General features: G+C 41.2%; 1 protein-coding gene across 13 annotated transcripts in view; it reads left to right on the top strand.

Moving 5' to 3' along the window:
- The window catches only part of CACNA1D (calcium voltage-gated channel subunit alpha1 D), a 319,633-nt gene that overhangs the window by 261,707 nt on the left and 44,092 nt on the right, over positions 1-13,834 (top strand). For all 13 annotated transcript variants that reach the window (XM_042448733.1, XM_042448732.1, XM_042448729.1 and 10 more), the window contains one exon: positions 3,832-3,962. In XM_042448733.1, coding sequence (XP_042304667.1) covers positions 3,832-3,962 — 131 coding nt within the window. The remainder of the gene's footprint in view (positions 1-3,831; positions 3,963-13,834) is intronic.

The raw sequence follows: 13,834 nt of genomic DNA, 5'->3' as shown, positions 1-13,834 counted from the left end.
GCATTTCATAACTGTAGCCAAATTCTTGCAGAGCAGAGACTACTGTGAAAAAGAAATAGACAAGAACCATTCATTTTTAAATTTTGTGGTTTTGGCAATGCTGAAAGGCATACCTGCTGATTCTTACATAAGACATGACAGCTTCAATTTAAGCAGCATCATAACTAAGGAAGACAATATAGACTGGACTATTTAATTTTTAATGGAACCAAAGAGTCCAGATTTAGAATGAAAAGCATTATATACATATAAATCCTTGAAGTGGCCAAACTGAAAATTTATGTAGGGCAGCTTATTTCATTCATTCAATTAGGTGTATCACACTTCTTAAACAGGTGTATCATACTTCTTAAAATGGAATGTCATGGCTCAGGAAAAAAACAATTGTTGTTCCTCACTGATAAGCATATGTAATTGAGAAAAGAAAACAGATACTAACATACTAAATCAATACTATCTTTAAAATTTATTTTCTTCATATACTAATAATAGGAAAAAGATGTCAGATTAAAATGTCAAGTTATTTTTTTAAAAAAACTGCAATTTAACATAAATTAACGCTGCTAATATAAAAGAAAAAGAGTACAAAAAGGCCACTGAAGTCCATGTTCCTTTTTTAACTCTGAAATTGCCTCTAAAATTCCCATCCTTAATCCTTCAGAGCACACCTAAGCTCACCTGATACTCTTTATCTTCCAGAATCTATTTTGCAGAAATTCATTCCTTTGAATTTCCCTTTCATGTTGATTTCACTTCTGTGTAATGTATGATCACCTCTGCTTGGCTGCTGTCCTTCATGTATTCAGCTATGTCTGTTGTGCCTAATGTAAGAAGTTAAAAATGGTTCAGACAGATTTTGTATCCATGTTTGTCTCTGAAATATCTCGTATGTCCTTTTGGCACACAAAGAAATTTAACTACAACCAGGAAGGCACAAGCCAAAGTAGCAGATCTGCAGATGTGATTTGTATGTCTATCCACTTTTACACATGCCACTGCTGTACAGAAAGTAATTGTACAGTATGAGGGGCTAATGTAAGACATACTGTAAGTATGTCCATCACTATAATAGAAAGTGTTTAGCCTCATTTTGTTTGTTGTTTGTTTGTTCTCCAAAAACCATATCTTAGATATTATTTCCTTTTTACTGCTGGTCATGTATTTCATAGGAAATAATAATAAGGATGGGAAGGACCTTTTGAGGAGGAGTTTGGTGATGGGCATAGCACAACAATTGTCATAACAGAAAATGTACCATTAATCTAAAATGGAATTAATGCATATCCCCTCTAAGTCTGCAAATATCAGACTTCATGCACCGGCCAACAAATGTCAAGAAAGCCTTGTGCGGATATGCTCAAACTATGGTGCACAACTATTGTACTTTTTGATCTATTATGTGAATATAAGTAGACTGGACTGGTTCACATAGGCAGCTGCCCCCATCTAGGAACACATTATGATTTCAGGAGTTCCTATGTGTACAGGGATTTTTCAACAGACCTATGCATGTACCTCTGTTGCGTGTATGATTTCTTTGTGACATTGAAAATCTGAAGAATTCAGTTTACACAGGGCTTTATTTTGCATAGTGGAGCATACACAGAATTTTCAACTGAATTCTTGTGTTAAAGCAGATAAGTATACAAAGAAGTAATTAATTCTATTATAGCCTTTTAAAAAAGAAATTTGCTAAGAGAACTATATCCAAGACAAATTCTTCATACTATATCTGAAAAATGCCTCTGCCAAGATGTAGCTAAATTTTTATGGTGCTAATACCCAAACCAACCAAACTGGCCTTTTCTTGTTTGGACTTTTGAATCTTGAAGTATGGGACCCCCTAAGCTCTCATTTGTAACTGATGGAAGTCTATGGACCTGAGTACTTTTGAGAAGGCTTGTATCATATAGTGAGAGCAGGCTCAATGATGCTATTTAAGAATGGCTTGGAATAGACTGGGCTCCCATCCAAGCTATTTTAAATCAAAGGCGGGTGTATCGGGGCCTCAGCTGCTAGAACGGCAGCCGCTGAGGCCCCGATCCGCCGCTTTTCAGGCTGCGGGGAAGCGGCAAAACACCGCTTCCCCGCAGCCTGAAAAGAGGTGTCCTTGGGGCTTCAAACCCCAAGGACACCCCACGGCAGCGGGGAGAAGGAGAAAGGGGCCACTTGGCCCCTTTCTCCCTCGCTTCGCTGGGCGCAGCCGTCTGAAGGCTGCACCGAGCGACGCAAAGCGGCGCCGCAAACCAGGAAGGAGCTCCGAAATGGAGCTCCTTCCTGGTCCGCACTAAGGGTGCACTAGGCGCCCTGGCGCAGAGCGAGGACATCGCTGTCATTTTTTACGCGCAGAGCGCATATTAGGGTTAGGGAGGTGCGGAAGCACCGCACCTCCCTAACCCTAGTACATGCTCTGCGCGTACTTTAATGGCGGTGTATAACCCCCCTAGTTTGTTTTATAAATTATATAATATCTAAGCAGTGATCTCTCTCCCTCCCCCAATCCTCCTGAAATCAGTACAAGAAAGAGACAGTGTTTGGTTATATTAATAGAAGGGATTTCAAAAAGATACCTACATAAAGTGTCAGTTAGGATAAATAAGATTCAAGAGTTAACAGTCTCCCATAGTGAGACTGATATTTTTATAATCTAATTCTCTCATATAAATGTAAAAATTAGCCCATGCAATTTTTGAACAATTTCCCTCTTTATATTAGTTGCTGGGATGGAGGAGTGTGGGACAGAGTGCTGTTGTCCTCCTGTTCTGCTGATGGACTTCCTTTAGGGAAGTTTTTGGCCACTGTATAGGAACAGAATGCTAGACAAAATAGGCCTTTGGCCACATCCAGCAAGGTTATTCACATATTTTTCCTATGTAGCAGTATTTAGTTTTGAAATGAACAGTTAACAATGATGACTGGTACTAATGATCAAACTAGGGGCCTTCTTTGCCAACATTTTATTGTGTATCCATGCTGCCACATTCCCAGAATTTTATGGCAGGTTTCAGGCAGCATCACCATATAAGGCTTTCTGTATTTCCCTCTCAATTTCCCTCTTTTGAACAAAATTTTAAAAGAGCAAGTAAAAATGGAATAGTTGTTCATTGTCTGTTGACTAAAACTAGTAGGATTCTTTCATCAGAAGTATACCTAGAGTTGCATTCTATTTTTACAGTTACTTGAAACTAGTTACTGGCAATGGAGGGTATTCAATCTTGTCCCACAGTATTGTCAAATCTCCTTAAAGAACCCATCAAGCAGGACCTTCAGCTGAATGGAGAGTTATCAGTGAACCATTTGCCCTTAAAACCTGATTTGACACATTATTTAATATACACATATTAATATCCTGTTGGGTATTCAAGGAAGGAAAGAAAATTATAACCTAGTTTGATAGGCCAGATAAAAATAATAGTAATTTTATATATTTGAATCTGTTTAGCTTGAAAGAGACCAGATCCAACAATCCACACAACCCCTCTCATTAACTCTGCTCTTTTAACACACTGGTTGAAAGTGATGTGTTGCCATTTCCGATCCACTTAAATACTGGCATTCTAAATTACATTCTTCCCTTTCTGAATTTTAATAAAACAATCTGTTTACTTTCTTAAGCAGAATCTTGCCCATCTACTCCTAAAATTTAGCCTAGCCTAGCCTAGCCTGCCTGCTAAAATTGCTTTATGCTAGATTTTACGCTGCATTATTATAAGAAAACCCTTGTGCTCGTAGCACGCAACATTTTGTTTTCCTGAATTAGAATAAAAGTATTTACTGGCTATTAATGAAATGTGCTGACTTGGGAGAGATCTGTCTGGTCTGTTCATTTAGATGATGAGGTAACCGTGGGGAAGTTCTATGCCACCTTCCTGATACAGGACTACTTTAGGAAATTCAAGAAACGGAAAGAACAAGGACTGGTGGGGAAATATCCTGCAAAGAACACAACAATTGCACTACAGGTGACTTTGTTTTCTACCCTTCTACTAACCATGTTGCAAGTTTATTGATAACAACAGGTAAATGGCTGTGGGTGAAATAAGCAGTGCCACGAGGACTGTGTTTTATTGAGACATTTGGGGTCTTCCATCATTAAAAGGAATAACCATATGTTTCTGTATTTTACAAGGTAAGTGAAAAATGCCTTTCTTGTAAATGAAAGTGCTAATGGTAGCAAGATCTCTATAAAGTTTGCTTGTAAAAATGGTAAGTTATGTTGTATAAAAATCTATGGATAGGAAAACTCCTGTTTGATGAGCCCCACAACACAACCCTGAGAGTCCAAGTGAAATGTCACTTTGGTCTGATTATCTAATTTCACGATAGTGTCTTCTCTGTATAAGCTCTTTCTTTCACTACATACCTAAAGATCTCAGAAGAAGAGTAAGAGATATAATGCTGTAGTAGTGACTGGGAAGAAAGAAAACACTGCATACAGTGAATGTGTTTCAGATCACTTCCACCCCATTTTAGAATGTCCATCTCCACCTCCAGATGCTTCCAGACAGCAATGGCAATTGTAGAGCAAAAGTCTGTGGTGGAAAACACTATTCATTCAACCCCTAATAGTATTTTTATGAGAACACCACTGCCTGTATAGCATGCTTAGATGATTGCCCAGGACTAGAAGTATAATGTGACTGAGCAGGGTTCTTCCTCTGTGTGTCTGTGCCTGTGTATCAGTGTCTGCATGCATGTGCTAGAGGCATACCACTATCTCTAAAGGTAGTTAGCATGTGAATAAAGGTGTTTATTGAGGTCTAATTCTGAGTGAAGATGAATAAGCAAGGAGGGCTTTATCTGGATCATCTCTCTAGATAAAGATATGCCTCTAATTAAGATCCTGTTTGTAAAGATACTGTGTTCTGTGTTTAGCAACAGAAGAGGAGAGAGAACACACACTCTAACTGTTCCACCATTCTAGAAATCCCCTTAGCACCACCATTAGAGATCTATATAACTCCAAGTAACTTTAGTACATAGTTTTAGGATTTTTTTTATTTTTTTACAAAAGTCAGATAAACATTCTGTAATTGCTCAAACAGGCTGTAATTATGGCACTCCATCATTATTGTTCCTTTGCATCAAAAGGTGAGAGCAAAAGTATATTGGTAGGTCCCTATTGAATAAGCTCCAAATCAGGGCAGAGGAAAATGACATCATAACAGAAGAACAGGCTGGATTTTGGCATGGTAGGAATTCGATTCATAAAAGCCTGATACAACCAGGAGGAGGTTTATATGTGGTCATTGTGGATTGTGCATCAGCATTTTATTCAATGGATAGACAGAACCTTTGGGGGAAATTGATACACACTAACATAACAGGATATGCCTATTTGTTTTGTTGTTGTTGTTGTTGCAGCAACTCTATTTCCACACTGATTTAATAGTGCAGGTTTGTCTAGCATATACTTTCTAGCAAAGTCAACAACAGAAGAGGTAATATGCAATGTTGCTTATTGTTCTCTTTTCTGTTTAATTTTTATATGAAAAATCTCTGATATAAATTCTCCAGATTGTTTCCTTGGAAACAGAAAGATCTAAATGTTGTATGCTGATGATTAGGCCCTTTTATCAATCACCCAGATGCGATTGAGGAGACTTTAGGTAGGGTTTGCAGTTGGGAGAATATGGTTATTTATTATTCCAAACAAACGTGATCATCTTCTTGAAGATGAAGCACTTTCATAAATGGCAATTAGATGGTAATTTGATTGATCAATGCCCCAGTTTTAAAATTTCTGGGAATGTATTGGAAACCAGAAATTTCATTTAGAACATTAAAACATCTTTGCCTGGAGCACATCAAAGGTAATACTAACCTTTGAAAAGATCAATGAAGGTTCCTTGGTAGGCCCAATCTAAAAATCTTGATAGCCGAAGCATTGCCTCAACTGCTCTATGGAGTAGGGTATATGGGAATCGAGTCAGACTGCAGCAGTTGATACTGTACATAATATGTTTTTGAAGGAACTGCTGGCACATACCCCAGGGGTACATTCCTTGTTGCTAAGGCTCAAAGTTGAGCTTCATCCTATTATGGCAAGAACCCATGAAGCATCTATACTTTATAGGAAAAGATTGATGAGCCTGGAGGACAGCAATTTAGCAAAACTATGTTTCACTGAGCAACATGCTCAGGTTGGATGGGCCCATTATTGGTCTTCATTGTCCCAATCTTATTTTGAAAATGCTCAGACTTTAATTTGTAAGAACAATTTTTTTTAGCGATATTATCTTTGAGGTTCCTTTTTATGAAGATGTGCTTGCTGACCAACAGCAAATGTACAGCTTTCCAAAAAGCAAATATTTTCAATATTCCTAAATATTCCTAAGATGTAAGCTTTGCTGCCCTTAGAAAAGCCTTTACTCTCCTCCACTTTGAAACAATGCCATTCACTCAGCTAGAGGGAAGGTATAAAGAGATCCTCTATACAGAACAGCTATGTGTTTATGTTTGTAGCTATGGGGAGTGTTTGGGGAGATAGAAGATGTAGTTCAGTATTTATTACACAGTCCATTATATAGTGACTCCAGGACACATTTTTGGGAGAACTTTTGAGGTGGGGGGTTGGGTTGGATGTTGGCTGATATTATTTATGACCTGTGGGCAAATCCTTCTAAATCTGTTGCATTCAAAGTTGCCACCTTCACAGTAGCAGCCCATAAGATCTGCTGCAAATTCATAAGAGACATCAGTGGTGGATTATAAAGGAGATCAGTGGATTATAAAGTTCAATCTCTTTCCTTGCTTGAATGGAAATAGAGCCACCTGAGTAATCAGGAATATTGATAAACCAGGGCCCTTGACAACAGAGCTACTTCTACTTGAACTCAAGCAAATGCAAGTAGAACTACCCAACTACCTTCACCTTTCTGCTCAATGCAGGAAGACGAAGAACAGTAAGGATAGCTTGAGAGCTAGTGTGGTATAGTGGCTTGAGCACTGGACTAGGACTCAGGAAACCAGAGTCACACACTCTCAGACCCAGAAATCCCCATGATAGGTTCATCTTAGGGTTGCCATTAGTCAGAAACAGCTTGAAGGCACCCAACAACAAAAACAACAAGGATAAAATCAGAGTATGTAGGATCAATGGGGGCAAACCAGCACATATTTGCCCTAAGTATCCTACTTGGCTTGATAGTTCCAGTTCAAGCATAATACACATACAAGGGTATTTTCTGTTACTAGAGCTTATTTTCCAGATTTCATCTATCCTTTCTGTGATGTGTCCAGCTCACACCCTTCAGTTAGTGCAGCAGTGTATTTCAGAAGCTTTCCTTTCTTACGTCAAGGACTTTACTGGCTTCTTTCTGAAATCCTTTGCTAATCACTTTTGTTGCAAGTCTGTCCACTGGACTCTTTTTTCTAGCTAAAAGTAACTCTGTTAGTGATCAGGAAATACAACCTGAGTTAGTTGGAAAGGAGCTATCCAAAATTATGGACCTTTTGGAGGAATAGCCCTTCAGAAGCCCTTGTAAAACCTGGGTTAAAACCTAGAGTTGATTCATTGCCACTTCTGACATAGCACCCACCAGGCATCCACCATTGATATAGCTGCCAGTGTGCCAGCAGAACAATTTGTTTTACCATCAGTGCCAGAAGCACAGTTTGTTTTATCATTGCTGCCAGCTAAAAAGTTTATTGTATCATATTTATGATAAATCCTGGGAGCTTTTTTTTTTTAAATTGAAAGTTCAGCTTAAGAGAGTTTGGGTATCACTGCAATGGGGCAAACAAGTTTGCATTTCTTCCCTGCTGTACCTGGCTGAGTCATGCTTTGGTACAATTGAACATTTATTGATTCTGCTGGCCCAGTTATTTTGATATATATATATGCCTTTAGCAATGTTCCTTCACCTCAACATTATCTATTCCATCCCACCTCCACTTCTGCAGCTGCTTGCCAAACTGTGAAGCCTGACTAATATTTATTCCCATTTATAAACAGTAATGGCTTGGGTAGATTTAGTATACAATGTAGCATATTTTAAACATGCAGACTCTGTTGGATGTTACAGTTTTTTTGTTACTGTAATAAAATGTACTTAACCAGTCCCCACAGTAATTATAATTGCTACAGTGCATGGAAGAGGATTTCCATTGCCAATAGCACTCAAATAAATCTTATAGCAAGGGAATAGCATTTGGTTCCAAGTATTTTAAACAACCCACAGGACTAAATTAGCACTGATGGAATTAATTCCTATGACTACAATTTAGTTATGATTTTGTGGAAGAGAAAGTAGCAATCTGGCTCTAAAGGCAATTAGGAAAAATTATAGAGCTATACTCCCTTTGTGCCTGGGATATTTGAACATGTACATCTGCCAAAACCCAATTTTGGCTTCATGGAGGCCTTTATTACCTTACAATTTGAAATCTTTGGTTATGGGAAGCTGCTACTTACACAAATTACACTGAGAGGTTATAGTGAATCCTTTACCAGTCTAGTTGTTTTAGCCTTTTGCTTATACCAGCTTCACTAAGCATGGCCAGTTGTAAAAGACTTTGAGTCGTAATCTAAAACATCTGTGGGGCCAATTGTCCCCCAATCCACTACACTTCACAGTTTAAGCAGAATCAAATAAGTGTATAGTTTTTTTTACAAATTTCCAAACTGGAATTAAAATATACTTCCTCATATGAATTAGTAAAAGCAGGAAATATTAAACATGGAACAGATTGTACTAAAGGATGGCGTGTGTTAGGGTGGGAATGGGGGGCGGGGGTTGGACTGGTTGATAAAGGACTCCGACTATAATACCACCATAGTTTCCAGGAATCCATGGTTGTTCAGATCCAAGAAATGTCTAGTTTGTGTTTGTGAACACTCAATTTGTGACTGTATTTTACTTGTTGCCATCAGAATTATGGCACTGATTCCTCTCTCTTTCACAAATGCATGCATACAAATAGGTAGGTACAGAAATCAATTTATCATAGTATGCATACTTGATGGAGACTTTTAAAAATTTTTTATTTAATTTCTATGCCACCTTTCTCCCAGAAGGGACCCAAGGTGACTCACAAACAAAAATACATTAAAAACTTGTTACAATTAAACAATTAAAACTTCACATAAAAACAAATTATTAATATAAAATTACAAACATTAAAACCACAATAAAAACATGATAGCCACCCCATATAACAAATGCCTCATATAAAAAGTTGTCCCATGATCATTAAAATCCTGTCTAAATAAAGCTGTTTTTGCTTACTGGTGGAAGGCAAGCAGGGAGGGGGCCAGCCTTGTTTCCCGTGGAAGGGCATACCGTGAAGGAACAGACCAGGGCATGTGGGCGGGGGGAGGGGTTGCCATAGCCCACAAAAATACCCTTACCTTGACTAGGAACCCCATCTGGAAAACTGACTTCATCGAGTGTATCTACCTGACCCTGAAGGCTAGGGACAGTCTTGGGATCCTGTTGGTCTACCGTCCACCCCGTGGGCCGAGCTGACACAGCTGGTCTCGGAACTGGTGCTGGAGTCTCCCAGACTTCTTGTCCTGGGGGACCTCAACATCCCTTTCGTGGCCGGCTCACAAGATCTGACTGGTGCAGCTCAGGAGATCATGGCTTCCATGATGGCCATGGGCCTGTCCCAGTTAGTCTCGGGTCCGATGCATTGCACAGGTAATATGCTCGATGTTGTCTTTAGTACGGATTGGGATAATCCGTGGGCAGAGGTTTGTAATACCTCTGTTCTGTCATGGACGGACCATTTCCTAGTCGAGGTGCGACTTAAGGCAATTACCCAAGTCCTCCCCGGGGGTGGAGGACCTATTAGAATGGTCCACCCTCGAAGGCTGATGGAACCCAAAAGGTTCCAAGAAGCCCTAGAGGGGTTTATGGTTGGATTTGACGGCAATTCTGTTGATGCCTTGACCGATATCTGGGATAACGATCTTTCCAGGGCTATACACAGTATCGCTCCTAAGCATCTTTGCCGGCCCGCTTCCAATAAAAAAGCCTGGTCTACCGAAGATCTTCGGGAAATGAAACGGGCCACGCAATGACTAGAGCGCAGCTGGAGGAGGCACCAGCACTTATCCGACAAGACACTCCATCAGGCTCTTTTGAAATCTTATGGAGGGGCAATAAGTGCAGCAAAGAATTCGTTCTATGCTGCACGTATTGCGTCTGCAGAGTCATGTCCAGCAGTGCTGTTCAGGGTGGTGAGGGAGCTGACTCAGCTTCCTCCCACTCTGAACCCTATTTTAGAACCAACTAAGGCCTGCTGTGACGATTTTAACAACTTTTTCGCAGATAAAATCTCTCAGATAAGGGCTGATCTTGACACCGGCATTACAACAGAAACAATAGGAGAGGCATCCAGAGCATCACTTTGAGTTTGTACATACCAATGAAGTGGACAAGCTTCTTGGAAGTGTTAAGAGGACGACGTGCTCTCTCGATCCCTGTCCTTTTTGGTTGACCGCCCAGGGTGGTGATGCAGTAACATCATTATTACAACTCATAATTAATGCATCTTTCAGGGAGGGTAAATTTCTACCAAATTTGAAATTAGCAATAGTTAAACCTTTGCTCAAGAAACCCTCCCTGGACCCCCTGGTGAGAAATAATTATAGACCGGTCTCCTTGTTGCCATTCTTAGGTAAGGTGATCGAGAGAGCGGTTGCCTTACAACTCCAAACAGTCTTGGATGAAACCGATTATCTGGACCCATTTCAAACCGGCTTCAGAGTGGGATACGGAGTTGAGTCTGCCATGGTCACCTTAGTCAATGATCTCCGTCTGGGCATCGACAGGGGAAGTGTGACCTTATTGGTGCTTTTGGACATCTCAGCGGCTTTAGATACCATTGACCACGGTATCCTTCTGGAACACCTGAGGGAGTTGGGCATTGGGGGCACTGTGCTCCAGTGGTTCCGTTCCTACCTCTCGGTCTGATTCCAGATGGTGCAGTTGGGGGACACTTGCTCCTCTAAGAGGGAACTAACATCTGGGGTCCCTCAGGGAGCTATTTTGTCCCCCACTTTGTTTAACATTTACATGAAACCGCTGGGAGAGATCATCCGGAGACACGGGGCGTGGTGTTATCAGTACGCTGATGACACCCAAATATGTTTCTCTGTGTCTCCGACTGATGCAGTGTCTAAGGATGGCGTCTCTCCTCTGAATGCCTGCCTGGAATCAGTAATGGGCTGGATGAGGGAAAACAAACTCAGTCTGAATCCAGAGAAAACAGAAGTACTGGTGATAGGTTCCCCAGGCTCAGTGAAGGAAATGTTTCAACCTGTCCTGAATGGGGTCACACTTCCCCTGAAGGACGAAGGTCGCAGTCTAGGAGTACTTCTGGACTCGTCTCTGCAGTTGACATCTCAAGTAGATGCGACGGTCAGAAGTGCTTGCTATCAACTTCAGTTGATATGCCAGCTGCGACCCTACCTGGGCCAAAGGGACCTTGAAACTGTGATACATGCTCTGGTAACCTCTCACTTAGATTTCTGTAATGCGCTGTACATGGGGCTACCCTTGTACCAAGCCCAGAAGCTTCAGTTAGTACAAAACATGGCAGCCAGATTGGTCACCAGTGCATCCAGGTTTGACCATATAACACCTATTTTGAAAGATCTCCACTGGCTGCCCATTCGCTTCCGAGCGCAATACAAGGTGTTGGTTATCACCTATAAAGCTCTACATGGCTTCGGCCCGAGTTACTTGAGGGACCACATCTCCCCATATAATCCGCCCCACACACTTAGAACATCCGGGAAGAACCTGTTGGAAATATCATCTTCCAGATATGTCTCCACATCCCAGAGGGCTTTTTCTGTAGTAGCCCCGCGGATCTGGAATAGTCTTCCCGAGGAGCTCCGTCTTATGACCCCCCTGGAATCATTTAAAAAGAGACTTAAAACCTTTTTCTTTTGCCAAGCCTTCCCCTCTGTAGAATGAATAGTATTTTCAATGCGATTGATTCCCTGCCTTTCCCTGCTGTATATTGTCCATAGAGTTTGTAGAATTTTATATTGGAGTTTATTTATCCTGTTTTTTATGAGATTGTGTAATGGTTTTTAATTAGTCTGTAACCCCGCTTCGATCCTATGGGAGAGGCGGGGAAACACAAATAAATTTTATTATTATTATTATTATTATTATTATTCCACAGGGCCGGAGCAGCCACTGAGAAAGCTCTCTCTTGAGTCCTCACCAGGTAAGCCTGTGATGGGGAAGGGACCAAGAGAAAGCTTTCTCCTGAAGATCTTAGGGCTCTGGTAGGTTCATATGAGGAGATAAGGTTTCTCAAATTGTCTGGACCTAAGCCATGTAGAGCTTTATAGGTCATGACAAGCACTTTGAATTGTGCCCAGGAACAAACCGAGAGCCAGTGAAGTTTTTTCAACAAGGGAGTTATATGCTCCCTATAACTGGCCCTGGTCAGCATTCTGGCTCCTGCATTTTGAACCCGCTGAAGTTTTCAAACAGTTTCCAAAGACAGCCCCACATGGGGTGCATTACAGTAATCCAAACAGGATGTAACCAAGGCATGTGTCACCATAGCCAGATCTGACATCTCAAGGAACGGATACTCCTGGCCACTGCTGAAACCTGGGCATCCAGGCTCAGAGTGAAGTCCAGGAGCACACCCAAGCTACAAGCCTGAGATTTCAGAGGGAGCGTAAGCACAGGTACACACGTCCAGCACTGCCAAGGTCCCTGTTCCGTGATCTGCCTTACTACTGACCAGGAGCACCTCTGTCTTGTCTGGATTAAATTACTTGAAATTTTTATTATGGTCGATGACCAGCATAAAACAATATAAAAGAGTACAATATTATACAATGCCCAATAGGAAAAAAAACAAAAAAAAATGCAAACGGTACAGTATAAATACAATAGGAATACAGCTTGGAGACTATAAATTCAAATAACTATATAGAGTGAAATCCCTTGAAATACAAATACTGGATTAAATTTCAGTTTGTTTGCTCTCATCCATTCCATTACTAACAGCAAACACTGGTTCAGTAAAGAGACAGCTTGCTTGGAGTCAGATGGGAAGGAAAGATAGAGTTGGGTGTCATCAGCATACTGGTGAACCTTACCCCAAAACTCCAGATGACCTCTCCCAGTGGTTTCATATAGATGTTAAATAACCTGGGGGACAGAATAGAACCCTGAGGGACCTCACAGGCCAATAACCTGGGAGTCCCCCAACGCCACCTTCTGAGTCTGCCCCTCACTTCTCCAAGGATCCTGTCCACATCCTCAGGCTGCACAATTTGAAATGTATTCAATAGTACAGGACAAGTAGGTGCCAAGATTACATCCACTGGACCTGTGTCAACTACAGCATTCAAATAAGAGTGAATCCAAGTGATTTTGTCTGCAAAGTGTCTTGCACATTTTTCACAGCAAACTGATGCATGGTCTTTGTTTTCTTCTTGGGGGCCAGAATGTAAAAGGCCCTTGACCATTCAGAACAGCTCAGCTGGATGACACTGTGCAGACACAGTCATGGCAGAGAAATATAATTTCTTCGCTGCCACCATCACCACAGCATAGGCCTTCCAATGGGTCCTAGCTCGTGTTTGGTCAGACTTGCTTTGAGTCTTCCGCCATCGTCACTCTAGTCTCTGTCCCACTTGTTTTATCACCGCCAACTCCCTAGTGAACCAAAGAGCACATTTGGCTCCACTTTGTGGGAGGGGACACTCAGGGGCAATCATATCCACTGCCCTGGCCATTTCCCTGTTCCAGAGATGAGCCAGGGCTTCAACAGAATCACCTGCTAAGGCAACAGGAAACTCCACAAGAGCCACCAGGAATCCATCCGGATCCATAAATCTCCTTGGGTG

Source organism: Sceloporus undulatus, chromosome 2, assembly GCF_019175285.1.
Source record: "Sceloporus undulatus isolate JIND9_A2432 ecotype Alabama chromosome 2, SceUnd_v1.1, whole genome shotgun sequence".
NCBI lineage: Eukaryota > Metazoa > Chordata > Lepidosauria > Squamata > Phrynosomatidae > Sceloporus > Sceloporus undulatus.
This window is presented reverse-complemented; position numbering and strand designations above follow the sequence as displayed.